General features: G+C 53.7%; 9 protein-coding genes across 9 annotated transcripts; 5 read left to right on the plus strand and 4 right to left on the minus strand.

Moving 5' to 3' along the window:
• Positions 1-6: 6 nt before the first annotated feature.
• J4E78_006008 (uncharacterized protein) lies at positions 7-3,185 on the minus strand (the record flags this gene model as incomplete). The annotated part of the gene is made up of 3 exons (XM_049366622.1): positions 7-681; positions 764-2,112; positions 2,171-3,185. 3 exons carry the CDS (start codon positions 3,183-3,185, stop codon positions 7-9), a joined length of 3,039 nt encoding a protein of 1,012 aa, XP_049221328.1.
• A 733-nt stretch (positions 3,186-3,918) lies between these two features.
• On the minus strand, positions 3,919-5,090 carry J4E78_006009 (uncharacterized protein; the record flags this gene model as incomplete). The annotated part of the gene is made up of 2 exons (XM_049366623.1): positions 3,919-4,910; positions 4,961-5,090. The coding sequence occupies 2 exons, from the start codon at positions 5,088-5,090 to the stop codon at positions 3,919-3,921; spliced, it is 1,122 nt and encodes a 373-aa protein (XP_049221329.1).
• Positions 5,091-8,130: 3,040 nt separating this feature from the next.
• J4E78_006010 (uncharacterized protein) lies at positions 8,131-8,539 on the plus strand (the record flags this gene model as incomplete). The annotated part of the gene is made up of 3 exons (XM_049366624.1): positions 8,131-8,211; positions 8,258-8,459; positions 8,499-8,539. 3 exons carry the CDS (start codon positions 8,131-8,133, stop codon positions 8,537-8,539), a joined length of 324 nt encoding a protein of 107 aa, XP_049221330.1.
• Positions 8,540-12,166: 3,627 nt separating this feature from the next.
• J4E78_006011 (uncharacterized protein) lies at positions 12,167-13,036 on the minus strand (the record flags this gene model as incomplete). Its single annotated transcript, XM_049366625.1, has 4 exons — positions 12,167-12,492; positions 12,549-12,617; positions 12,672-12,821; positions 12,877-13,036. 4 exons carry the CDS (start codon positions 13,034-13,036, stop codon positions 12,167-12,169), a joined length of 705 nt encoding a protein of 234 aa, XP_049221331.1.
• Positions 13,037-13,754: 718 nt separating this feature from the next.
• J4E78_006012 (uncharacterized protein) lies at positions 13,755-14,759 on the plus strand (the record flags this gene model as incomplete). Its single annotated transcript, XM_049366626.1, has 1 exon — positions 13,755-14,759. The coding sequence occupies one exon, from the start codon at positions 13,755-13,757 to the stop codon at positions 14,757-14,759; it is 1,005 nt and encodes a 334-aa protein (XP_049221332.1).
• Positions 14,760-15,030: 271 nt separating this feature from the next.
• On the plus strand, positions 15,031-18,159 carry J4E78_006013 (uncharacterized protein; the record flags this gene model as incomplete). The annotated part of the gene is made up of 1 exon (XM_049366627.1): positions 15,031-18,159. The coding sequence occupies one exon, from the start codon at positions 15,031-15,033 to the stop codon at positions 18,157-18,159; it is 3,129 nt and encodes a 1,042-aa protein (XP_049221333.1).
• Positions 18,160-18,951: 792 nt separating this feature from the next.
• On the plus strand, positions 18,952-19,775 carry J4E78_006014 (uncharacterized protein; the record flags this gene model as incomplete). Its single annotated transcript, XM_049366628.1, has 3 exons — positions 18,952-18,986; positions 19,082-19,196; positions 19,248-19,775. The coding sequence occupies 3 exons, from the start codon at positions 18,952-18,954 to the stop codon at positions 19,773-19,775; spliced, it is 678 nt and encodes a 225-aa protein (XP_049221334.1).
• Positions 19,776-22,509: 2,734 nt separating this feature from the next.
• J4E78_006015 (uncharacterized protein) lies at positions 22,510-24,358 on the plus strand (the record flags this gene model as incomplete). The annotated part of the gene is made up of 5 exons (XM_049366629.1): positions 22,510-22,516; positions 22,579-22,914; positions 23,155-23,927; positions 23,989-24,211; positions 24,264-24,358. The coding sequence occupies 5 exons, from the start codon at positions 22,510-22,512 to the stop codon at positions 24,356-24,358; spliced, it is 1,434 nt and encodes a 477-aa protein (XP_049221335.1).
• A 339-nt stretch (positions 24,359-24,697) lies between these two features.
• On the minus strand, positions 24,698-25,991 carry J4E78_006016 (uncharacterized protein; the record flags this gene model as incomplete). Its single annotated transcript, XM_049366630.1, has 3 exons — positions 24,698-25,154; positions 25,210-25,720; positions 25,784-25,991. The coding sequence occupies 3 exons, from the start codon at positions 25,989-25,991 to the stop codon at positions 24,698-24,700; spliced, it is 1,176 nt and encodes a 391-aa protein (XP_049221336.1).
• Positions 25,992-27,414: the final 1,423 nt, after the last annotated feature.

Genomic DNA, 27,414 nt, shown 5'->3' on the forward strand with positions numbered 1-27,414 from the left:
AAAAGCTCAAAGCATACTCCTTCTCTTCGCCAACTTCTGATACTGCCTCGACGTCCTCGTCTGCCCATCCTCCATCTCATAATCCGACGCTATACTACCGGGCCTAACAGTCACAGGGGGTCTGAGACTCTCCACCGCACTAGCTGGCCGAAGCTTCGTCGGCGCAGAACGCTCTCTCATACTGAATCTACGTTTGACCGTTTCGGCTATCTGGGCGAAGAAGCCATTCACACCTTTGCCTTCTCTTGGTGGAGCTTCATGGAGTGGGCTGTGGGTATGACTATGCATGTGGACGTGCGGCTGGCCGTGGCCGTGGCCACCGAGGAGATGGGACTTCTCGCCGGGCTCCATGTATAAGTGGTTGCCCTCGTGGTTTACGAACCAGTTCACCATGTATTGTTTTCCTTCTGGGCCGCCGCCACAAGATCCGGCGAGGACGTGCGATGGGGGCGAGTTGACGGCGAGGGCAAAGAGGTTGGGCGGTTCGCAAAAGTCTGTCACCAGGCCGCGGTGGAAGATGAAGTAGATGAGGACAAAGACGTTCATGGCGAAGACGAGAGCAAGTATGAGTACCCATGCTTTGGAAGCGCCGGGCATGCCCCCGGATGCATATTGTTGGGCTTTGAGCGAGGCGTTGAAGTATTGCGTTTGGTACTCGTCGAGCATAGGGTGGGAATAGTTCTGTGGGTTGTGTCAGCGAATTCGCTAGTGAGGGCTACGAAGTGGCAAGACGCCAACAACAGAAAAAGAAAGAGTTACACACCCAGAACGTCACAAAAGGCGTATCCACCATACTCAACAGCAAGGTGCATCCAGCCAAAACAGCCAGGGCCTCCCCTAAACTGGGTATGGCATTGCTTAGGTCGACCTGAAGGTTTTCTGGATCCGGATTGGTAGGCTTCAATACCAATTGTGTCAATAGTCTGGATGTACTCGCATTTGCATCCATGAGGCCTGTGCCGAGTGACAGACTGTTGGACCAGTCAGTACCTATGTCGCGCCAATTAGCCACGCCCTTTGTATTGACGCTGACTTCTTCGCCCGTCTCGACGAAGGCCTTTTTGTCGTTGGGGTCTTCGCAAAGCGCTTCCATAGTCGCGCCCGAGCCGGTGACATTATGACGTGTACTGCATCCTGGTCTCACCGTGAGGTGTAATTTGCACAATGAGAAGATGCCTGTCCCATCCATGCCAACATCATCTGGTCCTCCTTGTCCTAGCAGGTAGATTGCGGATCGTCCCCAGGCAAAGCTAGTGTGGTTCATGATTGTGTTGAAAGGCAAGGGGTATTTGCCGAAGACGGGCGGCCAGTTCATCGTGGTTGTTGTGTCGTTAACGTCCCAGCCGAAGATGTCATCCACCACAGTTTGGTTGGTTGTGGTCGCGTTGTCCCTGATACCGGGAACGTTTCCCCAAGAAAGAAGATCGACCACCTCATCGTTCCAGGCGTCGTATACAATAGGCTCCAGCTCGGTCCTGTTCATGTTTACGCATAATACGTTCAATACTGGTGACGGCACCGAAGCGCGCAACGAGTAGGTTCCTTCGGAGTTTAGCTCTTCAGGCTGCAGGATTCCGTTTCTTTGGTCGCGGGCAGCAGCGAACACGCCTGAATGAGGCATTGCCATTGTCACATTGTTGATAACCCTACCGTACTTCTGGGAAACCTCAGTAGTGTTGACAATATCGATCCATTGCCCAGTGACCGTAGTGTTCTCGTACAGAAGCCCAAAGCCCTGCGGTCGTAGCTTCTGGATTGAAGTGCCGTTGCCGTTCCTGGCTGATAGATCCCAATCCGAGAGGTAGCGCTGAAAGTTGTGGTATCCTTGGCCAGCGTGTTCCATCTGTAGACAAGTTTCTCCTTGAGCTTTCTGGTCGGTTCGAATGGGCGTTTGACACATTTCCTTGAGGTAGTTGATGTTTGCGAAATCGCTTTTGACACGGCCAGCCAGAACCAGGCCGTTATCCCAATTACCATCTCTTAGCATAGGCTGAACAGTAGCGGCAGCTGCAGATGAGTAAAGCGTCGCCAAAACAGCGCTCAGCAAACTCAGTATGCCCAGAAAAGACAGTCCAGCATACTTTGCAGTCTCCCAGTGGGTGATCAAAGTGCCTATCACAAAAAAGTCAGAACACGCCTCACAAACGATCCACACAGGACATCTGCTTACCTGGTTGAACGACCCACCTCCACATACTAAGTTCCGACAACGTAACCCCCCTCCCATGATCCTTCATAAACGCCCTCCGACTAAGCACCTGCCCAAGGAAAGCCACAAATGCCGTCACAAAAGACAACTCAATAAGCTTGGCCATGACCGTCGTGAGTAGGATAGCATCGGCGGGCGTAATAGGCCCATGGCTAGTAATGCGCCGCCCATAATGAGGGGCACGGATAGCCAGGGCCAAGAAGATGCCAGAGAACAAGCACGAGAACAGCGATATGACAATCAAAGACAAATTGAGCCAGGTGATGCGTGGGTGGTAAAAGTCTCGTGTCGTCGCGCATTCATGAATTGGGCGAAAGTCGTTCTCGTATGCTGACTTGATCGAGGGAGCGGCGCCTCCTCCTCGGAGTCCATCGGTATCAGCGGAATGTATGTATGTTTCGTACTCATTTATGCTGCTGTTGCTTTGCTTTGCGTTCTTGAGTATGCCGTGCCGAAACTCTTCGTACGTGCCGACGTCAGGACTTGCTCTACCAACATCGGGGCTGAACCTGTCTCGTCGCAGATCGGGTGTGGACTCGTTTGAGCTCTTGGGGAAGCCTCCAAAGTATGGGTCGGCTGAGCCTAGAGGCGAGAATGCGCCGGGGCTCTTGGTGGGCGGGCTCTTGGGGCCAGGACCGACGGCTCGTCGCGGGATGGGTTGTATGCTAACGCGCCTGGCGGTCTGCGTTGTCGCGACAGGGGATGTTGCTATGCCTAGTCCATTGTCCTTGCCGCGTTGGAAGCCGTCTGCAATGTCTTCTTCCTCGTCCTCCTCCTGTACGATACTTGGTGTGTTGCGACCGACGGCGGTGGTATCGCTCTGTAGCCGTGCGTAGTGCGGTCGCGCAGGCGGCGGGGTAGTAAGCCCGAGAGTATGGGAGTTGCTGGAGAAGCCGAGCGAAGGCAGGGCGGGCGTGTTGTCTGAGCTCTCAGAGAGGTCCGAGGACTCCTGCATGAGTGGCCGGCGGTCGACCATGATGCCTGGCGGATAGCGCCCCTCTTGCTGTTGCCTACGTTTCAGCCTTCTCTTCTTATAGTGTTCTTGCGGTCGGTATTGGCGGGAGGCTGCGCGAGGCCGCGTTTGTATGACCTGGGGCTGCAGGTGAGCGGCTCAGCTTGGATGCGACGGCAAGACTTCACGACAGGGGATCGAGGAAATAGACTGTCGCAAAGAGAAGAGACGACATCGCAAGGTTAGTCGGCGAAAAGCCTGAGGAATAAGGCCTCAAGGGATGACCCGACTGTCCGCTGCGGTTGCACGCACGTTCAGCTGTCTCTGGGCGGCTGCACGCTGTTCGCTTGTGGCGCTTGATTATGGCCCCCAAACTACATCCAGACCACTCTGCTGTGCCTCGTAGTGGTCCATAGTCTCCATAGTGCCTCTTCTAACCGGTAGCGAATGCGCAGCTGTCAATCACGGCTGCTTGCGCTTTGTGAGCATGTCTCGCCGTTCGGCAAGCTTGACGAAGCTTGTGTCTCCTTCTGCAGTTTGCAATATGCCCTGCGCAGCACTGCAAACAATCATTGCCAAGCTGTAGGCAGACGACATCAGGGTGTCTCAATGGGCCTGGTGATGCGTGACAACCCTTGGGCGGAATCAATCGGGTTTGGTGATGTGGTACATGGTGGAGTGTTGGGGTTCAGCCCCTCCACGCGTCGCGTTGTGAGCTAGCAAAGCACCAACACGGGACGGGGTTCACGCCTGCGTTCTACCCGATAGCCTTGACATGCTCGTCTACCAAACACTTCCAGTCCGCACTCCCATAGTAAACTGTATGCCCATCATCATGCGTCAACTGCCCCGTACTCTGCACCGTGTCCCCCAGCTGCCAAAACAGATCCGCCGCCATCCCACTATCTCTCAACGACAGACTGGTCTTCTGCCAGCCACCCTCCACAGGACAGTGATCCTCCTTCTTGGGTACGCCATATTCCTCAAACAGACACGGTTTGTTGAGCTTTTGACAGATCCGAGCATGCGCTTCAATCCAGCCGTCGCCAAACGAGTTGCTTACTCCCCAGCTATCCGGGTACAGGTGGAAGGTGCCAAAACTTATGTTGCCCAATCTCAAATTTGCTTCCCAGTCTATGCCTTCGGTGTACTGGTAGGGGTAAGAGCCGTCACCTGGAAGGCCGAAGCCTTCATCGCCGACCGTGATCATGTGATCTGAGTCGAGAGAACGGATGTAGTCACTCGTTTGGCGGATCCAGTTCGTAAGGACCGATGTCTGGCAGAGACTGCAGCGCGGTTCATTGGCCAGTTCCCACGCGAACACAGCGTTGGAGTTGCGATAACGCGAAATGACAGCTTTGATGTACGCCTGGTACATGGTCTGGCATTTGGTCGATGTGTACCATTGCGCATTACTGATAACGCCACACGCGGAGAAGTAGGCGGCCATGCCCCCGTAATCGGTCCAGTTGTTTACAAAGTTGATGATGAGCTTTATTCCGTGTTTTTCTGCAGCATTGACTACGGCGTCGAGGCGCTGGAGACCATTTGTGCCTGTGTTGATCGTGGCGGTAGATCCAGAGAAGGACTGGAAGTATACTGTGCCGGAACCTGGAATGGTTTTGACGTCGTTGAAACCCCATATCCGGAGTATTTTCTGGCCTGAGGTGGCTAGGTGGCCCATGATTACGTCGACATCGTTATCGTTTGTCAAGAAAGGGATCCAGTAAGAGTTGGTTCCAGCGTAATCTAATGACAATATGAGTGGTGCGAAGATGGCTAGCGGTCTGTCGACTTACACTTGGTAACACCATCAATGTTGAACTTGAGACCATCGGCTTTTGAGATGGAGGCTCGCGGGGACAGATCGATTGCTGAGGGCAACGCTGTCGCAGCTGCGCCTAGGGCAAGTATGGGGAGTATCTTCATGATGCTGAAATGGGACTTCGATTTCGGCGAGTGTGCAGCCATTACTATGTAGGGCTCGCTGCCACATAACTTATAGGAATCCGTTGCGACTACGCTCAATACTTACTCGAAGCGGAGCGGCACAGGGCTCTCCGCTTTGAATTGGATCACACGGCAATCGTACCTTGAAGTGACTCTAGTTGTGGGGTAATATAGTAGCCAAGGTCCTAGCATGGTCGTAATTGGTGCACTAGAGACGAAGGGGCTTCCTTTCAATTACCATGTTTGGCAAGAATGCATCGGACCGCCAGCTCCCGCATTACATTGAGTAGATTTTTATATCTCTGGAAACATGTGAGTGGAAAATAATCAGTAATCGCGACAGTTGCGTAAAGCATATAGCGACCATGGAGGCGAAGTTACAGAATTTCCCCGCGGCTAACAAACCATGCAATGTATTCGGCACAGAGTTTCCGACGAACCAGCATCAACGAAACAGGGATTATGCCCGGCAGCGGAAGAGGCGATGAAACGAAACAACTGATAACGAACCAAGAAAGACTCGATAGTAGGAGAAGTTGTCATGACTTTTAGTAGGTAATGGAAGAAACATTGGCGAGTCGGCTGGAGTAAATCGCTGCATCGTTTTGCATCAAGCTCTTTCGCAGGCTCCGTAGGCTTCTTGATAGTGTTGTCTATCTTGACGTTCGTAAACGCACAGTCTTGGCTTTGAGTGGAGCTTTGGTGGAGATGCACAAACGTCCGTTGCGCGCTGAGAGGTGACAAGAACAAGCAAAACGCGGAAATGCAAATCCGGGATGAGCAAAGGTCTCTAGATGAGAAGGTGGCAGTATGATGAGGCGAATGCGAATGCGAAAGATGACTAGCAATCAACAGAGCCGATCAAACGATAATGCTAACAAGGAGCACCAGGTCCAATGCGGTGTCCAGACGATAATGAACTTGATTAATCGGCAGTCGCCCGCTGACAAAAGCAAGCAATCCCAGCGTTCGGATAATATTAGGGAGAACGGGAGAAGTCGTTGAGAAGAAGAAAGCCTTTATCCCGACTTTGCCCTGCCGCTCGCTTTACCTGGATCATGTCGAGCATAGGGCTGCAGCGACGCACGTGCGCGTACAAAGTCTGCCTGCATGTCCTGGAGCTGAGATGTGTCAGTGCTGGTACTTCCATTTCACATGCCATGAAGTCATATGGGCCAAACCATGTCAATGTAATACCAATGATTGGCGCCGAACCCATGTACTACTGAACTACTACGGCACTTCGTGTCGAAGGACCAAGGCAAGGATAGCGATGGCGAAGTTTGGTCCTTCTATCTCCACGCTAACGGTCGCGAGAACGGTGCTCGGATCAGATCCACCCTGTTATTTCATCATTTTTCTTGCTTTCTGAAAACCAACATGCATGGCGTAACCTGGGGAGATTTGCTGACGGCGTGTCGTTCGTAACGAAGGCGCCCAACTCTGCACCAAGTGGTCTGGATTGCAGGCCTTAGTCGAGCAGTTTGATCCGGGCGGTGATGGCATGGCAGACGCGACCGTGTGGTACGGACGCCTAGTGTGGGGGTAGTTGGAGCTATACAACATGGTGGACGTCAACGACGCCGCCAACTGTCAGCAAGTCAGATCGCGATAGTGAGCAACCACCGGTGAGTAACCTGACGTGGGCGGTGAAAGATGGCGAGTCATCCAATAGTGGGACAACCATTCGGAGTCGGGGTTCTTTTCGGTAGGCGCCTTTCCAACTCGGAATATGCATACAGACAGTCGCATGCTCGATGATGCAGTCGACCTTGATCTGGCAGCGGTCGCGCATTGTTTCCCATGCCGTGCAACCCGCATCTTGCTTATGGGCTGCAGAGCTGACCTTGTGTAGCGGTACACAGAACTAAGATCTGAGCTAGTGCCGTCGCGTGGCGTAACCAAAGTACAGGCAGCGTTGGGAACGATGACCACGAGTCTGGTGTTGCATGTCTCAGTCCCACGCGAGGCGCGTAAGACGTGGGAACTCGAAGTCGAAAGCGCACGGCGTAACTTGCCGTTCCAGTTAGTGCCCCGCAGTGTCGCCGTTGGAACCAGAAGAGGATATGAGCAGGGACGTCGTACTAGATGAAGCAAGGAGAGGTCTGCCCTGGGGTGCGTTTCAGGCCCAAATTTGAGGATCTGGCTTTTGAAAATTGAGACAAGAGGGCAAAGCAAAGCGTTGTGGTATAGCATCCCACACATCAGCTCTCTAGGATAGCCCTGGAACGTGCTGCACATTGAGGCTCGGGCCGGTTAGGGCCGGAAATGTGACCTGGACTATCGAGTCTGACCCCGGGTCCGCGTACACGGTTGATCGACCATAGCGGCCGAACGCGTACAGTATCGAATTTTCCGCGCTCGGCTGCGGCAGAGGCCTCTTAATTGCAAGGATCCCGCACCTCCTGAATAATCTTCGTGTTGGTCAGGCGAAACCATGCGTGACCGGTCGCCTGGTGCTGAATTACTGAATGACCTATATTGTATTTGTACGACACATATTCGTTAAGAACGGCTGCGATTGGAAAAGCAATCGCATCGTTCCTAGAATTACTGAACGTGGTGTTGCCGAAGACTACCGAATGTCCGTGCTGGAACGTTCAAATGGGCGTACGGCATGAAATTTGACAGCAAGAGCTGATCGTCCTTCGTCGGTGGCCCACCACCAGGGCGATATGACACGAGAACCAACGTCTGCCAGGAGGTTCGTGGAAAAACAATAGACATGAGAAATTGCCGTTCTTACTCGAGGTGCTTTCTGCCAATGACATCCTTTGGAGAATGACGCACAAGCATTTCAGCCACCGCCGATTCCGACTTTCTAAGGCCCGAGCCCTGCGAGCACCGTCACAGTTCCTCACCTCAGCCTCCCTCAAAACAAAATCCTGCCAAGACTAGGCGGAAGCGGGGGGTAGACCGCGGTGCCCTAAAATCTCCCGCTCCTCTTGCTTCCTGTGATTCCAGAAACTAGCAGGCTTTCTTTGAGCGTCGTTCGTTGTCCCCAGGTCGTCCAGTCGCCATGAGTATTCGGATAAATGCGACGGTCCAAGAGGCCCGAACAGCTGCAAACCACAGCCAGGAACAATGGGACCGATTCTACGTAGGTATACTCTTGTCGCAAGGGTATGCTTGGCTAACGGGACTAGTTCATAACCAAAGACGAGGCCAGGCAGCTTGCAGAGGCGCACCCTGACTGGAAAAGATGGATCCTCATCCCCGCGAACGAGAAAGAACAAATGCTGGAGAGGATCAACGCCCGCCTGAGTGCTGAAGGTATCCCACCTGTCGAGATGATCATCCTGAAGTGGCGAGTGTCGCAGTTACTCCGAGACATCCAGCGGAAATATGGTATGTGCATTTGTGCCCTACTCTGGTGACTCGAGGTAGCGGTCGGCTACGGTGACGCCCTATACAAGTACATTAGCTGATTCAAATGACTTTGCAGAAGCCGGCAGCATGCTACAAGGGATGCCAGGCACGAGCTCAGGGTCAGGATCGGGGTCACCAATACAAGTCCAGACAGCCCAATCGCCTCCAGACAGCAGCGTTCAGTCATCGAGCCCACAACGAACGGAGTATTCACCAAGCGAAACTCGCCCATACGATCCAATACGGGATGTGTAAATCCCAAGCCCCCGGGAGGAAATCTGTCTTTCACAGCGCGCGTTCAAAGTCGAGAACAGGAACACCCGACGAATATTTGGTATTCGAGCCTGATACCCCAGACCACAAAGCGCGGCGTGCATAGCGAGGAAAGAGCAAACTAGCGAAACCACCTCACGAGGAGACGGAGCGCCATAGGATCCAGCAAGCTATCTTTGTGCGATCGTTGTGGAGGCTTCGAGGAGACGTATCGGCAAGAGATATCGCGTCGAGCGAATCGGACTATACAACCGCAGCGTTCCATGCGGCTGCACCGAGCGGGCTCGACTCGGAGTTGTGTATAGTGCTCTGGTACGTAGCCTGGGCAGTGCCGAGGGTGTCGTGCGCTGCCCAATCCGGTATTTGCCTACTTCCAATGTCTCTTGCTTGCTTTTCCATGTACCTGCAGCTTTCCACACGTCTCAATTCCCCGACGCTGGCTACTCATTGTTGATTGGCACGCAGCGTGCATCTGGCCTTGGCGTCGTGGCTTTTCCGTCCCCGTGCATTGTGCATACAGCCCAATCTCGAAAGAGTCGGAAACAATGACGGTTCTAGACCGCGCATGGCATTTTCTCCGGTTTCTTTTGGCGTTTCCATTTCGACGCTGCGCTTTCGCATGTCTCAATCTAGGAACAATGCATTCTAGTATTGGACGCTACCATATTTCGTCTCCTGTTGTTCCAACGAGGTATACTCATTCGCTGCTAACAATGGAAGAAAGAGATTCTTGTGTATGTCGTGTGGGCCAGCGTCGCAGGGTAAGGGTCGCTAAGCGTCGAGTCGTGGAGCGAGTGGGCGAAGCGGTCTTGTATGACGCAGCTGAGGGCAGCTCATCGGTGTGTCCTTCCGAGGTCGGCTAGGCTGATCGATCGTTGGATGCTCCTACTGTCTCATGAGCTGCTCACCCCGCTCGTCAGAGAGATGTGGTTCATCTGCGTTACAACTCTGGCCGTCGCTGGAAGCGTAAGTAATGGATCATCATGGCCTGCAGAGTTGGTCGGGCATCTCTGGACTTCCAGGCTTGTAAGCCCGAGGAGGTTAGCGGCGTGAAGGTTCAATGCTTGCTTGCTGGCCGAGGAGCGTGTGCGGGAGCGTTGTGACATCAGAGGGGAGCCGCACGTCTGTGTGACGACCACGCCATCGTGTTGGAGGTTCCTAGAGGATGTGGCATCGTAGATGATGATACCAAGCCGGATGACAGCTTGATGAAGAGGGTGAAAGGTCGTGAGGGCTGGAGACAGAACACGTCCGATGTGACTGCCTCCAAAGTATGGTACCCTAGCAACTAGTACTTGCCTCATCCATGTCGAAGGGCAGCCACACCCACTTCTCATCTTCAAACTCTTATACACAACGGCTTCCTGTACTCTCTACATCTTCCAGTGTCCGAGATTCGACTGCGACACGCGGAATGCATCCCACTATCACGCGTCTTACACGGAGTGAACTAGGGGGCACAGTCGCCACTACCCGCATCGCTCTACCGCGTCTCTCAGCCTCCTGCATCTCAACACCGGTAATGAGAGCTGCAGCGCCTCGCAAATCTGTCGAGAACTGGGTTCAACAAGGTCAAGAGGCTTTCCCAGATCTTTCTCAACCGAGCCGAGCCTTCTGCGGATGACGCTATACGTCGCGCACCCAAGACAGTACTAACGGCGGATAAAGGCTTCACTGCAGCTTAGTACAGAATATCCATTGTACTAATCAGTTTTGTTCTTGTGCAGGAAGCTCCGTTGTTCGCCCAAGAGTCGTTCACTCTGGTGAGCAGCCAAGACCCACAATGGAAGGAGCACTAGCCGCCGTTTGACAGCTGCTTCTTCCCGTAGCCTGGTCCAACACCGGCCCTACTCTCCCGTCAGAGTTCAAGCTGCATCGTGCAGTCTGACGGTCTTGTCGCGAGCTGCCTGCTGGGACCTTCCATGGAAATCTTGTCAGTGCCGTGGCCGTCGAGACGAGATTGCTGGGTACTGGTGACTATGTGCCTCCCGCCTGAGCATCTCTCCAGCATCAGCGGTAAGTGGAACTCACAAACGCATCGTATGTTGACTCCAGTGTTCATGTTGTGACACAACAGTAGTGCAGCGGAGTGACACGAGGGATCTTGTCCCTCCGACATGCTCCTTCGTCGTAGCAACGATGCGGACAGCTCGGTGACCCCTCAACGCAGCGGACCAACGTCCGTCACCGAATGCAGCTCACTGCATACATGTACCCACCATACCCACCTCGAACGCGCCGTGCCCATATTGACGGCTCCACCCGTACCTCATTACGATCACGCGAACACGTTCGGTAGCGCGGCCTCGACGGCCATATACACTCTCGGTTGGAATGAGGCAGTGCTGTCGAGCCGCCTGGGCTTAGCATATACCGTTAGGCTGGACTGGACAGCTGCCAGGCGCAGCTTGATGTACCACAGTGGAGCCTCATGCATGCTGTATGCTGTGTCTTGCAGGACATGTATTGCTACAGCCACGTCGTAGTACAAGGGGCAGGGCCTTTCTGAGGATAGATGTCTTGAGTTGTCTGCTGTCATCACAGCGATACATGAATCGTCATGGCAGTCCTTCTCAGTCCTCATTCAGACGATCGGCGCCGTTAGATCGGGCTATCGCTTGAACTCCTCCGCTCTGCCTTGCCCAAACGAAGCTATGGAGCGGCAAGAATGCATCACGCCACACATCCGGTACTGAGAGCCCTGGTTACCAGCTGCGCTAGGCTTTGCTGCCATTGCTGCATACATGGAAGACACGCATCGTGCTGAAGGTACTGAGAGTATCATGGCTCATGTGCGTGTTGATATTGAAGTGAAGCAGCACAAGACTCCCAAGTACCCATAACAAGGGGGTCGCGACTGGAATCTGTTTCCTAGGCACCATGGCGCCAGACAATGCAGTCGCAAAGATACTCTAGTGATCATAGACTCAAGTGGGCAGGGTGTGTATAGTGTTCTCAGAACACAATCTAGTACTAGGTAGTATTTGACACCTGGAACGCTCTACTCCCTGAACGTGTACTGGCCACCACATTGTCGCTTACATTGATGAACCTAAATATGTCACACGGCATCACGTCATTTGAAGTCAAGTCATGAAGTCCGAGAAGAGTTTAGACAATCCCTCTTTGTTCGATTTTCGGACTCCAGTCGGCCTATATCGTTTCAAACGTAGCAAGACATCACTCTAGCCAGATCAGTCGACGCTCCAAAAACCCCAAATCGAGACGGTGCCCAATCGCAGGTGGACATAGTGTCCTGGTATCATTGATATCATAACCACAGCCAAGCGTAGCTAGCCAGAGACCATAACGAGTCTCTTTCCGATGCCACCAAAGCCTCCATGTCATAATTCATATTCCCTATTCCCCGTGTTTTTGCCTTTTTGTATTCGTGATGGAACTAATCTGACCAACTACCCTTGCATACCAAAGCCAGGCTCAATACCGGCCTGCTTCAACGCCTTTGCTTTTCGCGAATCCGCCTCTTTCTTCTCTGCTTTTTGGGACGCTGCCAGCGCGCGGACTTGGTCTTCTTCGGCGAACATGGCGCCTTTGGGGTGTTCTTCTCGGTCGAGGTCGACGGTCGCGCATATGGTGACGTTCTCGCCTCGTACGGTCATGACGCCGGGGAGCTTGACGTCGTGTATCAGCCAGCGGGGCACGGAGAGGTCGGAGGAGGGCGATGCGTCGGGGTTGCGGGCTGCTATTCGCTCGTAGCATTCTGTGAGGACAAGGTTGGCTGGAGAGTGTTAGCTGCGGTATCGATGACGCGGGGCGGGCTGGTGGTGGACGCACCGAATTGGTCGTAGGAGCGTAATATGCCAATGTACTCTTTCTCGTCACGCAGTAGTACGTCGACCTTTTCTGAATTGTGTCAACGTCATGTCCTCTCAGACTCCTGGCTAGGTGTGTCCATACTGTCCACCATGTCTAATAGCATTGCCGATGTCAGGAAGGCTTGCGGTGGGAGGTCGACGGGGAGTACAGGGGGCGGCGCCTGCCCTCGTGCACCACCAAGCATGTTCGCATGTTGTGGTGGTGGAGTGGCACTGTATACGCCTTCGTAACCTGGGGCGGTATTAGCACTGCGCCATTGTGCGCGTCGGCGGGGGTCGTGGCTCACCAGAAGACGGCGAGGGCCCGCGTGGAATCTCGGAGCCCGGGGGTTGCAGCTGTCCAGGTGCCTGCATGGAGCGCTGGAGCATGGCGTTGAAGTCCGGGCCCATGTTTGGGGCACCTCCAGCGGCCGCGGGGCCTCGTGGTGGGCGTTGGTTGTAGGCCATTGTGGGGGTTTGCGCAGTGAGTCGGGCGAGAGTAGTGGTGTTGGTTTAGCGGTTGCGAGGGGGCGATGGATATGGAGCTATCATGGCGAGGCGGCGCATACAATTCTACCTTCACTCGCGTGTTTACGTCGTTGACGCTGCCCGAAATCGCCAACCACTCACGTATGCCAAGCCCCGCTAGTCATGAACTCTGGATGGTAAAGACGTCTTGCATCCATCCGTCTTTTATCCACTTATCACTTATACCCCATCACTCAGGTACACTCGTTCAAGATACGTGTTTTCTCTGCTGAATTTCGGGGTGCTTAGAGAGGGCCCTCATCCGAAGACGCCCATCCGTCCACTCAAGTGGAGGAGCTTCTGCGAAGCCCTCAATATCGAGATCAACTCATCCTTGAACAATGATTGATTCCCTATAATCGTGTAGTGGAAACATTTGTTTGGTCTATTCGAGTTCACACAGTCTCGCTTCCATACTTAGTACGCGTCGTGCGGCCTGGGTAACTAGACAATACCGGTGGACGAATCGGAGCTGAGCTACGCCGCACCAGAGCTCCATCCAGGGCAACCCTCAGTCTCGCATTTGCGCTCTCTTTCTCGAGTTCTATCCTGTAATTGCTCTTTTTAGCCATACATAATCAACTTCTAACATACTTCTCTGTCACAGTATCTTATATTCCCACCCATCGGTAGACTATTCACCTTCTTTTCATCCACGATGGCTGGCATATTCAGAGTCTTCAAAAGCAAATGGATCACACCACCAAAAGAGGTTCATGAAGATTATACTGGCAGGAACATCATTGTGACTGGTGCGACTTCGGGTATCGGCGTAGAGGCAGTTTTCAAGTTTGCGAAATTGGGTGCCGCCAAAGTCATCATTGCCGCGCGCGATGTGAAGAAAGGCGAATCCACGAAATCGGCTCTGGAGGCTCGGCTCGGACGCAATGATCAGCTGGAGGTTTGGGAACTCGATATGATGTCTTATGACAGCGTAGAAGCTTTCGCCAACCGCGCAAATACGCTTGACCATCTCGACATAGCTGTGTTGAACGCTGGGGCCTGGCGAGTCAAGTTCATACAGTCAAGATATGGATGGGAAGAGGACATACAGGTCAACACACTGTCTACAACACTTTTGGCCCTTTTGCTTCTACCAAAACTGAAGGAATCTCAACAGCACACTGGCAGAATTCCAGTCCTGGAGTTTGTCAACTCTGGTCTGCACCAACGCGCTGTCGTCCCACCAGAAGTCCGGCAAAAGCCCAGCGTACTCGATCACTACAACAGAGAAGAGAACCACAAGGAGGGCAGCCAGTACAAGTTCTCCAAGGTCTTCCTCATGTACGCCACGAACAAGCTTGCAGAAGAGATATCTTCAGGCGATGTCATCATCACCAGCATCTGCCCCGGTTGGGTCAACACCGACTTGGGACGCGACCGCTTCTTTCCTGGCGTGCACATATTGGCGTTCTTCTTCATCTTCTTGTTCATGAGATCTGCGGCTTCTGCTGCGAACATGGTGTTGAGTGGAACCACGCAGGGGGAGAGTGTACATGGCAGGTTTTGGAAAGAGGACAGCATTCAGCCGACTCCATCGAGCCTGGCAGGACCTGAGATGAAGGAGCTAAGTGCAAGGATGTGGGATGAGATTATCGATGCACTGGAGAAGGACGTGCCACATATTAGCAAGGCGGTTGATGCGGCATTGTCGAAGCGCTGAAGGTTGGCGGATTTAAAACCCTGAAATTAGAGAGGACAAGCCTACCAAGAAACTTGATGCGTGGCTGTATGGTGAATTGCAAAAGACGGTGCCGTGTTACCAGACCTACCTGACATGTGGCTGAGACTAGAGGCGCAGGCACCTCCACACATGACGTACCGGCAGCCGAATTGGAGCATCATAGTGCCTAGAACATGCATCGGGTGCCTCGAAGCCTGCGCAATCCCTCGTCCAGCAAAGTCAGACAGCTGCAGCCCGCTGAGTCGGCTGAATGCCCAAATCGCCCTTCCGCCGCAAGCCCGCCGCCCACGGTCCCTCGTCCCTCCTACGCTTCCTCTTCCCCCGGACTCGAGCACGCGCGCGCCTTCACCTCTCCAAGTTCCGCCACGACACGCTCCACTCGCTCAAGAACAGCGCCAAGGCCCGCATCTACAAATACATCGTCTACCGCCAGGCTGCCAAGGCGCAGGGGAAGCAGGGTATCGTCCAGCGCCTACGAGGCTACACGCGGAGGTTGAGCGGCCGCAGCTATCTCGAAGATGCTGCGAGGCTGCGACGACAGCAGATAGCCACGCGTCCGGGAACCACACCTTCCGGCAACAAAGCAATGACGTACCAAGAGAGCTACGAGGCGCGAGAGCCTGGCACGCGGAGACGGAAGCTGGCGGGCTATCTCAAGGCCGCGAACGAACTCCGGCAGACATACACCCAGCAGTATGCCTCCAACTGGAGTAGCAAGGAGGCACAATATGACTACGAGGACGATACACCAGGCGGATTCCCAGATGCCGCCGTCGTTAGGAGCGGGCGGGAGGAGATGATACTCTTCCCCAGCTATGCCCGGCGACACATAAAGCGGAAGCCAGAAGCACAGCCAGGGACTATCCAGGGAACGGAAGGCCAAGGGCGCGACGTTCGAGACTCGACCGGCGCCGGCGACGCCGAGTTCTGGAAGCAGCAGTGGAACAACTACGAGGATGACAACGCGGTCGTCGACGTCGATGTGCGCGGCTGGATATACTCGCCACACAGGGGGCAGATGTCACGGAAGCAGAGGCTGTTCATTGGTCTTGCACGGCAGTTAGTCGGCGTACAGGCACCTGCTACACCCAACTCATCTGCGGAGAGTAGTCGCGATACGAGCCCGCAACGGCATGGCTTCCGCGAACGAGCCCACCTGCGCGATGCCCAGCAGGACGAAGCCATGGCAGCTAGAGAGGCCGAGGAAATTCTACGGAGGGGCGAAAGAGAGGCAAGAGCTGCAGCACGCGGTGCTTACAGCGAGAGGCCAGCCAAGGACATGGACGACACGCAGCTATACCGAACAGAGAGTGGGAACAGCACGAGGCCGAACAACGGCAGGACCCACCAGCTTGCTCACAGCACATCCAAGGATTCCATGAGAAGCGAGGCCAGTATCCAACCGCTTCAGAAGAGAGGGTCATGGAACCAGCCGTCGGAGATGAGCCCATCAGAACTCGCTGAAGCCAACGCCCGGTTGATGGCTCGGCTGCGACACTTCCTAGCGATACCCATGGCCAATACGCCCATCAGTGTCTTCTTCTACAATGAGAACATATCGAAACAGAGGACCGTATACACCGACGCCGCAGGCCACTTCAGTATGAGCGCGGCTTTGGACTTCGTACCCACCCACGTTCGCATCTTAGCATCAGACAAACTATCGGCAACCGAGGAAGTGATTGTCACTGCCTCGCAGGGCATCAGCATCATCAGCGACATTGACGACACAATAAAGCACTCCGCTATTGGCAGCGGCGCTCGCGAAATCTTTCGCAACGTCTTCATCCGCGACCTGGTCGACCTCACCATCGATGGTGTCAGAGAGTGGTACAACAGAATGGCGGAGCTAGGAGTCAAGTTCCACTATGTCTCCAACTCGCCCTGGCAGCTATATCCCGTCATCTCCAAATACTTCGAGTTAGCTGGACTGCCACCAGGCTCGTTCCACCTGAAGCAATACAGCGGCATGCTTCAAGGCATATTCGAGCCCGTAGCCGAGAGAAAGAAGGTCACTCTGGATAAGATCGCAAGAGATTTCCCGGAACGGAACTTCATCCTGATCGGAGATAGTGGCGAGGCTGATCTGGAGGTTTACACCGATTTTGTGCTTGAGAATCCTGGGCGAGTCGTCGCCGTCTTCATCCGCGACGTCACTACGACAGACAGCCCGGGCTTCTTCGATCCTTCCACTGGGTCCTCACCGGGCGACCGCTCTTCATCGTCGCCATCGACGCAACGTGACAGCGGTGGCAGCTCGGCAGCTTCGACTAAGGCTCGACCGCCGTCTGAAGAGCACGACCCTGAACTGAAAGCTGCCATTGCAGCCTCACTACGTGACATGGATGCGGAGAACATCAAGCGACCAAATTTGCCTGATAGGAAGTCCTCCCCGCACACCACATCGCAACAAGCTTCCTCGAACAATCTGATAGACCTATCCTCCGACGATGAGGTAAATGATTCACCCGCGCTGAGGAAGTTCAATAGTGAAACTCAAGCCGACAACGAAAGACATCGCTCATCAGTCGCCTCGAATGCGAGTATGAAGTCTGCGCCGCCGCCTCCTAAGAAGCCAGTCGCTTTAAGGAGCCCATCGACGGAATCATTCAATGCGCAATCCACTTCCAACCCGCGACCGCAACCACCTAAGCCCCGAAAAACCTCAGCGACTGTCACTCAGTCCAGTCCGCTTGCACAGCAAGTCAGTGCTTCAAGAAGCGCAAACACATCAGCACTCTCCAAGCCTCCAGTTGGACCTAAACCATCTATGAGCTACCAGAGCCAGGCATCGGAGGACCAGCAGTCATACGCTGGTATGGCTCGCGACAAGCTGTGGTCTGTCTACAGTAATCTACCCGCACTGCGTTCAACAGAGGAGCCCGGCTCCAATGCTTCCAGTCTGGATGTAACTGGTGTCCGCAAAGGCCCACCTCCACCTCCGCCTCGACGCGGAAACCGCGATACAGCTGCAAGCGCAGCGTCTTACGTGGGCTCCAAAGCATCGTCAGCGTGGCAGAACGCACCCTCTATACCCTACCATAGTCGCCCTCAGGCCATCTCTGCGCAAACATCTCAGCCATTCTCTACTGCAGCGCCGCGACAGGGCATCAACCGCACCAGCACAGGTAGTACCCTAGGTGGTGCTGCAGGCGAGCAGTATGGCACAAAGAAGGAGCAGTTGTGGCGGCAGAGATGGGCACATGCAGAGCAGGTTCTCTCCGAGCAGGGCGTAATACTGCGAGGATGGAGGGTAGGCAGCGACATCATGGGCGAGGCGGAAAGAATAGTCAAAGAGGCTGATAAGAAGTTCAAGCGCGACGAGCAGCGAGGCGAGACGGGAAACGGGAGCACCGGCAAAGCGAGCGAACAGAAATGAGCCTGTGAATAACTGGTCGTCGCGTTATTAGCGGGTTGCCTGTTGTCACTACACACATGAACATAACGAGCCGTATTACTATCCTCTTATCTCTCCCAATCCATCTCTCCATCCGCTGCGGACATGCCCCACCAAAAGAGGCCTCTCGAGATACCTCGAGTTGGAACCAAGGTCGGTTTTGACTGGTAGCGAGAGCAGCTGTACCATGAGTGTAACTCCCGTGATGCCACGGCAGCCCATTTCCGGGTCGTCGAAATCTCGCGCAGACGCTCACCCGCACACATTCCACAAACACATCTCCCCCGTATCAAGCGTCACGCCACACGAGATTTAAACTTCCCCAAGTCCATTTCCCTTGCCAAGCAAATCGATAGTGTGCATAATATCGCCCCTGGAAACCGGAAGCGTCGAACCCTCGCGCCTGGAGCCACGACTAAAGAGGGGGTGTGGTACCACGGCATCTGCGCACGTGCATGATTGTTGTTGTTCTGAGATGGCTGGACTACTGCCCATGTTCAGGAGTCGTGATGTCATGGCCCTTGCTAACTGCGTATCAAAACAAAAAGACGCTAGATCCTGCCGCTTGTGCCAGCCTGCCAGGTACATAGTTGGCGACACGCGACTGCGACGCGCCTTTGGATTGTTATCCTGTCTGCCCTCTTTTTACATCAGCTGCTTTACTACTACTACGCGCGTTCGCCTGGCATCGTAATTCTCGGTGATAGATATTGAAAATGTATGTAGTTTTGGTGTTGTTCTCATGTTGCGATTGCGATTGCGACCGCGATCGCAATGGTGATGATGCGCCGTTTTGTTGTTCGCGTCCAGTACGCGCATTGTCACACGCTGGCGCTGGCGCTGCCGGCTTGAAGTTATGATATCTTTGAGAATGAAATGCTGACTATGATGTTCTTCTGCGTAGGCCATCCAGCAAAGGAAAGCCAACGGATCCTAAGTTGAGGGAGAAGGTCAAGGAGGAAGTGAAGAACGAAACCAACAAAGACGGTGGTGGCAAGGGACAATGGAGTGCTTGGAAGGTGAGTTTTGTACCGTACACTGTTTCGTGCATAGACTGACGCGATTTGTAGGCTAGCAAGCTCTCGAAAGAGTACGAAAAGAAGGGCGGCGGCTACGAGAACGAGGCTGGCAGCAAGAACGAACCGAAGAAGGGGGCTCCACAACAAAAGTCCAAGGGCAAGAAGAAGGCCGAAGAGAAAGAAGAGAAGGAGGAAGAGACCGAGAAAGCAGAAGACGAAGAGCCTGCGGAAGACGACAAGGAGAATGAGAAGAAGGAGGATGCCGAAGAGGAGAAGGAGAACAACGACGCCGAGGAAGAGGATGCAGAAGAGGAGGCTCCTCCAAGCGCGCAGAAGCCCAAGGCCAACACTGGTGCGAAGAAGACTGGCGCCAAAGCTGGTGCTAAGGGTGCGGCAAAGTCTGCTGAGCCAAAGAAGGCAGCCGCTCCTAAGGCGAAAGCCAAGGAGAGGACAGAGGGAACCAGGAAGTCATCGAGGGTTGCCGGCGCTGGAAAGCGGAAGACGTATGACGAAGATGAGAATGACGGTGAGGAGGAAGAGAAGCCAGCCAAGGGTAAGGCGAAGAAGAGCAAGTCCTGATGATGCGACGCTCTACGTGCATGCTTCTTTGGATTACTGGTGCGTATCGTGACCGATGGTGTAGTCACAGGGTCAATCGAGTTTATCCGCAACCAATATGGAAGGTTCGATGGGTATAATGACAGTTTAATTATTTCCGAGATGTTTACTCAACGCCTTCTCCATGCGATCGCGCGTCTACTCCTACTAAGCTTACTCGCGCCTGCCTGACCGGAAAGTGCAGGCCCGACGAGATAATCCGCACCGATGAGTCTAGTGTCGACCTCACCACACATTACGCCCCGGCCCCAGTGCCCAACGTGGCTGCAGATTGCCAAGATCTCACACCGATGATGTTGCTGACTGCGAGGTAGTCGGACTCTCCGAGCATGTCGCGATGTTGACGGAATCAACTCTACCGCCGGGCAAGCGCACCCCGATCCTGCAGTACAAACTTGAGGTCAGCGCTTCTCCTGCACGCACTTTCGGTCTGTTGGTCTTACCAAAGCTCGAAGCCAGCCGTATGCATAGTGCCTGATTGCGCCGTCGTCATGGGCGTGTAACGAACATAGTCTCGTTCCTGGAACCCGGCTTTCGAAACCACCGTGGCACCACAAGGCGTAGCGGATACTCCCTGGACAATATTAGCCGAGATGCTTTCTCTGAGCCAGTCAGACCTACCAACAACGCATCGTCGAGATCTGCTAGCTGAGTGCAATAGCTCACGAGTCTTCCTGCATGGCCTCGCCGCCAATAACAGGGTGCCACTGCTAAAGTACAGAGGCGCATTTTGCCCTCTAGATGCCTATTCTCCGCTGTCAGCAATCTGCGTCTAGATACGTCAGTTATGCATACTGCAGTTTTGCTGGACGCGTGACTGCGTTATAGATCTCCACGGCTTCAGTACTTTGATCTCTTTCGAGGTCAGGGACATTCAGTCGCTCAGCAACGCCAGCAAGCACGTCTTTGGGTTGGAAATGATGGACATATGCTGATTCTGATTTGAGCTGAATACTGCATACTCCTACGATACTTCTCCGTGTCGGAAGGACCGACTTGAAGGACTCTCGCAACGCTTCGTACACGTGTTCAGACTCGTCTTCTTGAATATTATCTTCTGCAACGAGCACCACGCATGCAGGATCTCTTAAGGCTTTCTCGTACTGAACAAAGTAGGAAGATATAGTGTCAGATGGAAATGTCTGGTAATTGACGCGTTGAAACTGAAAAGAAGGCGAAGAAAAGAACGCAGCAGCCGCAACAAGCGAGATTCGGCACAGGTCATCTAAAGTAGCTAGGCGTACGCCTTCTACAGATGGAAAAAGCATGACTTTGCTCGGCTAGTAGCACTGCAAATACGAACTTCGTTCTGGGGAAACATATCGAAGTTCAATATGCAGGTCATTTAAAGCAATGCAATCTCGCAACAGAGTACGCATGCATTCAGGAAAGACATGCTACCAACATCTCTTTGTCTACGATAAGCACGCACTGCCATTACGCATAGTTGTGCATAAAGCGAGTTGAGACATCATACCCGCATTTGTATGTTGCTTGGAATACAGCGCTGGCATTGGACGGGATAAGATCCCGTTGTCGAAAGGTAGGCCGCCTGCCTTATAAGCGAATTTCCTTCATGGAGGACATCGATACGACTTACAGGTGGCAAACTTAGTCGATACTACAGCGAAGAAGATGAAATCAATTGCAGCGACGATAGCGGTAAACAAAGAGACGGCGCAGATGCAGGAGTAAGATGAAGGTTGTGTGTCCGTCTGGTACGCGAGGCAGGTTCGCGGGGAGATGCAGCCCTAACGGAAGCTAAGACATGCATGGCACCGACACAATGAACCAGTGTGGTTCTCGACCTGCCTTTGGTGCCTCCTCGAGCCTTCCTACCATCGAACTCGAAAAGCAACGATCTACCGTACCGGCTTTGCTTTACGGCCCAGGCCGCCATCGTTCCCTGCTACACGGATCTTGCCCATTACTTCTAAGCGAATGAGCGACACGCACCCTCGCGACACGTCCTCTGAAGTTGTACGCAGTCAGCCGCAGCCCTCCATGTCTACCACCAGTTCGCAGTACAGGAATGCCGCCCAAACTCCCTCGCACTACCAGGACTTCCCCACAAGCAACCACGACCCTTTGTATGGCTTGGGCGCATGGCAGCAGCATCATGCTCCCAGCCACGACTCGTACGCTGCCGGCCCGTCAACGGCGCAATTCTTACAGTACCCGGCAGTCGGAGTAGACTCCGCTGGTACGCATCCGCAGTCTGCTCCAACGGCTTGGTCTGGTTACGTCAGACAGGCACCTCTGGAGTGGCAGCACGCTGGACCTGAGCAGAACTACACGACGCGCTCGACCGTCCCCTATTGTGATGCTGAGGGGAGCGCGTCCGTGCCGCACCAAATTCCCACAATCCCGCGCCACTATCAGCACCAACACCAGTACCAGCACCAGCCGGCGCTGGATCTGGGGCACGCATTACCCTTGGCTTCGCAGGATCACGTCTTTCGCAGTACAGAGCGCTTTAACGAGCTGCGCGTTTCGTCAGTAAGTGCACACAAGCAATGTTGTGCCCTGCACTAGGTTCGCGACTAAATCATCCAGGAGTCCCCCGCCAATACGGTAGACCCACCGTACTCGAATCATGCTCAGAAGCTACCTCCAGTCCCACGACTCTCGCATTCACAGCCGCAGACTGTTCTGTTGCACACGAACCACGCGCCACAGGTACCATTGCAGCATGATGTCGGGTGGGAAGCGCATCAGCAGTACTCTGGTCATGTTGGCGAAGCTGTTACCACCCGAGCTCCAGATACGAGGCACCATAGCACATCTGCTATCCCTTGGCCCATGAACCCCGTCGAAACTTCCAATGCGCCTACTGTTTACGAGCCTCCTCAGACCATGTCGCGGGAATGGGCCGTCGCTGAAGCACCACCTGATCATGAACTTTACGCACGGCAGCCGGTCCCAGTCGATCAGACAACCACCCATTTGTTGGCTCAGCATAGACCACCGCCAAAGAAGAAAGCAGCCAAGGTTCCTTCGTCTTTCGTTGAGCGCCAGGAGAAGCTGAAGGTGTCCAAGCGGAAGGGCCCTCTCCAGGAAAGGCAGAGGGAGAAGACCCACACCATGCGCAAGACCAAGCGTATATGCGTTCGTTGTAGATTCTACAAATCTGGGGTATGCATATCCAACATGACGCAGTGCAAGACTAACGAATGTAGTGTGACGAAGGAGATCCGTGTGAAAAGTGTGAGAAGATCACAGGCCACGCCCGGTCCTTTCGCGAGCCCTGTTACAGGGAGCATCTCGAAGACACTAGTCTTGTACGTCGTTGTAAGTTGTTGCAATATCTGCTGCTTGTTTGCTTCTCACAACAAGACAGGCAATGGCCGCGAGCACCAAGAGGAAGCCGAGTTCCTTGGTTACGACTGGATACACAACAGTCAACTCTACGAGATGGAGATCATCTGGAATCTCCCCGGCTACGGTCCTATACCGAACGCACAGCCTATGCGTATCGCCTTCCGGCCTTATAGCCCAACGCGCGGCACGATTGATGTCGCGACATCCGTCTGGTCCAACCGGGATGGACAGGTTCCGTCTGTCGAACAACCGGCCTACGCCATATACGATACTGCGAATCTCGTCCAGGCTTACGAACGCTACTTCTCCAGCCTTCAACCCGCGATCGAAGAGTGGATATTTGCTCGCATTCGGCAGGACGAAGTCGCCTATCATACCTACCAGGAGGTGGTACGCATGCGAAGAGTAAATGGAAGCAAAGTCCTCGATCTCGCAATGCGACTCCAATGTCTCTCCGTCGTTTCCCAGGGATACGGTTCCGTCTTCTCGGAGAACATACCTGGCATTCGCGAGTACGATTATCGCCGACTCGGCCGTAGCGACTACGAAGCCTACGACCGCAACTCATGCGACCGCCCACTCCCTGGCGCCATAACCCACCAAATGGATGTCGCGGCTGTGAAATACCTTCGCAAACTGGAAAAGCTTTTCGTCAAGGAACTAGTGGCGCTGATTTTCAGGCCCAGGATCAAGCCTTGGTATGAGCTCTTTCTGGCATTCTATGTCATCTTCTGGAATCTCGAGTACATCCATCACGGTGCGCAAGACTACATCAAGTCCAAGAACGGCACAGTAAGTGGACGTCACTATCTCATTTTTCCTTTACAGATTCTGACCGCTCTAACTCTGCTAGTTGCTCGAGAACCAGGTCAGCAACGTGGTGACCACTCAGATCAAGAAGTGGGAATTCGCTTTTCCAGTGCTGCTGTACCACTGGCGCTGCATTCTTCGGGGCTACTCCCCATTCAAATTAGCACGCGACAATCCGGACGAGCTCCGGGAGCGAGGTCATATTGATGCAGAAGGATTCGCATATGTCACAGCCATCGCCAATCTATTTGACCGAAATAAGCCCGGTAAGTTGGTACCGTAGATCCGCTACTGCAAGTCATTTGTTAACCAGCGTAGATCGCTTCCAGCCGCCGCTTACCGGGTTTGCCGCAACGCACTGGTCCACCTCTAGTCAATGGATCGTAAAGCTTTTCAAGGAAGCTGGAGCGTAACGTTCGCGTTCGCTTCGTGTCATGTTGTTCCCCTCTGTTTTTTGATACCCAGTCATTGAATGGCATTCGCGAGTCATTTTCTAGCCTGTTTCGCGGATCGCGGTTTTGTGGAGAGAAATGGGAGGCAAATGTGATGAATATTTGAGTACGTCTACCGTCAGTCTAGTCAACAGGGGAATACTAAATCAGGCCAAAAACAAAAAAGTATGAACACAGGAAAGCGCTGTCATTCTCTGTCATCATTGCGGAACGCATGCCAAATTTGCTCAAGTCATTTCTGCCACCATTTGCGCCCTTGGGAGAACTTTACTCCGTAAAGTCTAGTAGATACGGAAGTAGCTAGCCGTGGCTCTCGCGTCCGCTGATGTTGCGCCATGGGTCGGTGTCAAAAACAGGGAGACTCTGAGGTCTGCCGGGAGTGAACGGGTCGTCAAAGTTGTTGCGGCAGCTAGCCGGCTTCTCCCAAGCATTTGTGGAGTCGCGGAGGAACAGGCGCAATAGGTGCCGGGTACTAGCTTTGCCATCAACACCGCGGTATGCTGCACGGGCGTGCATGATGGACAGGTTATGGAGAAATTGGATGTCGCCTTGTTCCCGGTCAACCTTCGTGCAGAAGCGCTTGGCTAGCTCTTCAACGGCGTGCATTGCGTGCAGCTGCTTCCGAGTGACCCTGGGCATGCTAGGGTCACGCGGGATGCTATCAGTACCAAGTAGTGGGGCCTTGACTAGCTGGCACATGGGTTTTCCCTTGGAGAAGAAGAGGGTAGGTCCTAATTCTAGGTAAGGCGCCCCATCCCTGAAGTTAATTAGCAAAACTTCGAGACATCAGATACGACAAAAGCCGTGCTTACTTTTGCTTTAGCTCGAAGGGCCAGTTTGGCTCGGCCATCGTCTCGAGCACTTCTGGGTCCTTTTCAAGAAGCTCGTTATAGATTCTTGGAAAGCTCGCAACGAACTGCTCGCCACCAGCGTCTGGTCCGCCGTCGTTGCGCACGTACAGAGCAATAACGTCGCCGGAGAAGCGATCACTGTGGAAATCCATCGCTGCAGTGATTTTGGACCCAGCGAGACCGAGGTTTTTGCAGTCGTCTGGAACTCTCTTCCTGGTGGCGTCGAGAACGTGACTCAGCGTTTGATTCGCATAGGCGTCTGTTGCTCTTTCTGGGCAGACGTAGGAGCATATGCCCGCAAAAGCAATTACGGCCTCTTCGTCATTGAGGTAAGCACTATCAAGACCCCGGAGTACGACCACGTTGGTGCCGTGGTGAAGCTCTTTGCTGATTGATGAGAGCTTACTAGCCAATTTGGGGCTGCCGAGATCAAAGGTTTTCTGATCTATCTTTGTCCGCGGAAGACCAGTGACTAAAGGTGTGAATCAGCATCGGCTCGTAGAAGAAGAACTGAGTAATTTGGTTTTGCACTCACGCTTGAACTTGATGATGGCCGCCCTCACATTCCGAATATCGCAGTCGGTAAGTTTGACTACGTACTCAGCTGGTTGGAGTCCATCACCTTGCCATACCATGGGCCCCGTTACTGCCGGTGGAAGTTGATCAGGAGAACTGAAATTGGACGAGGAGCTGCTGTGGAGACTGTCAAACGAGGACCTCGCGCTGAGTACCGGAGAAGTCATGTTCGATACGTCGATTGCAGTGTATTCCGCTCAGTGGTCAGGCTCAAAATGAACTAGTTATATTTCGTATTGATTCGATGTATGTGGCGTTGTAAATGTAAATGTAATGGCAGTTGTAGTGATGCGATTCAGGAGTGAGCCTGAGGTGGGCGTTCTTATACCTCATTCTCGATCAATGGGAATCTCTTGAAGACGTTTATCGCGTAATCGCACGCCGCCGTTGTCACGGTGTGTGAATTTAGAGCTGACGGAGCCGCACTTGCTAACGAGAGACTGACATTCGACTTTAGCTCGCCGGAACATTGGAACAGGGCCGAAAACCATTCCCGCTAGCATGGACGGTTCGAGTGGGTGGGTGACCATGTACCTATGTGTCTCCTCCCCGTCTTATCGTGATTCGTCACCTGATGCCCTCTACGCTAATGCCTGTCAGTCAGCCGCCATGACAGTGGGCAAATCCTCACTGAACCACCCTGCGACTCGGGTCTAACGCTCACGGGGGGAGGCAGCGGAACGCATCGAAGCTTCGCCACACGGGCGAAATTGGGTCTCCTGCCCTCCACCAACTTATCCACTGTGCTGAGGAGAGTTGCTTACTGGTAGGACGTTCTTCGGGAGTATCATGTGGGCCCATGGTTGCCACACAATCCACCGTAATGATCGTACTCAAAGTTCGCGTAGGCGGCATGCCGGTGGCAGAAAGCGAGGCGATGCGATGCGCAGATCCTCGGAACGTGGCTCTGATATTGACAGATGTTCGTGCCGCACATCGAACCTTCGACATGTGGATGCAATCCTTTCAAGCAGTCCGCCCGATGGAGAGCAAGGACTTTCCCTATTCCCATCAGCCCTATGCGGTCGAACCTATAATTGTCAGGGATTCCAAGTAGTCACTATCCGCCCAGCTCCTGCATATGCAGGTGAGTTGAAACGGACAGGCCTCATATCTTCATCAGATCTTATCTTCATCTTCCACTCGTGCGATGCAAGCATGTGATCAAGCATACTAATTTCTGATCTGAGACCTAATCCGCGATTTGCGATGGTGATGACAAGGATCCATGTACCTTATTATTGAGCCTTCGTCCTTCACCGTGCTTAAGGCACAGCCTACAATCCAACACAACCACTACCACTCACGACAGCGCCTGTGGCTCACCGGAATCCTCTGCAACAGGATGTCATGCCAGCGTAATGCTTGCAATATGGGCAGCAGCGGTCGAGGCCTCGGTGCAGCTCCAATGCGAGACGCCTCGGAACCGCCCATCTGCGACCACGTTGAGCTGCGCAGCTTTCAAGCATGTCAGGGTCTGCCGACATATGCGCTCTATTGGCTCAATAGGTAAAGATGCGCTGCCGAGCTTTCAGCTTACGAGGGTGGCTTCTTGCTATTGGTGTAGCCAGCATATACAGTGTTTCCACC

The sequence above is a fragment of the Alternaria triticimaculans genome (genome assembly GCF_023758025.1).
Source record: "Alternaria triticimaculans strain BMP 0046 chromosome Unknown scaffold_8, whole genome shotgun sequence".
Taxonomy (NCBI): domain Eukaryota; kingdom Fungi; phylum Ascomycota; class Dothideomycetes; order Pleosporales; family Pleosporaceae; genus Alternaria; species Alternaria triticimaculans.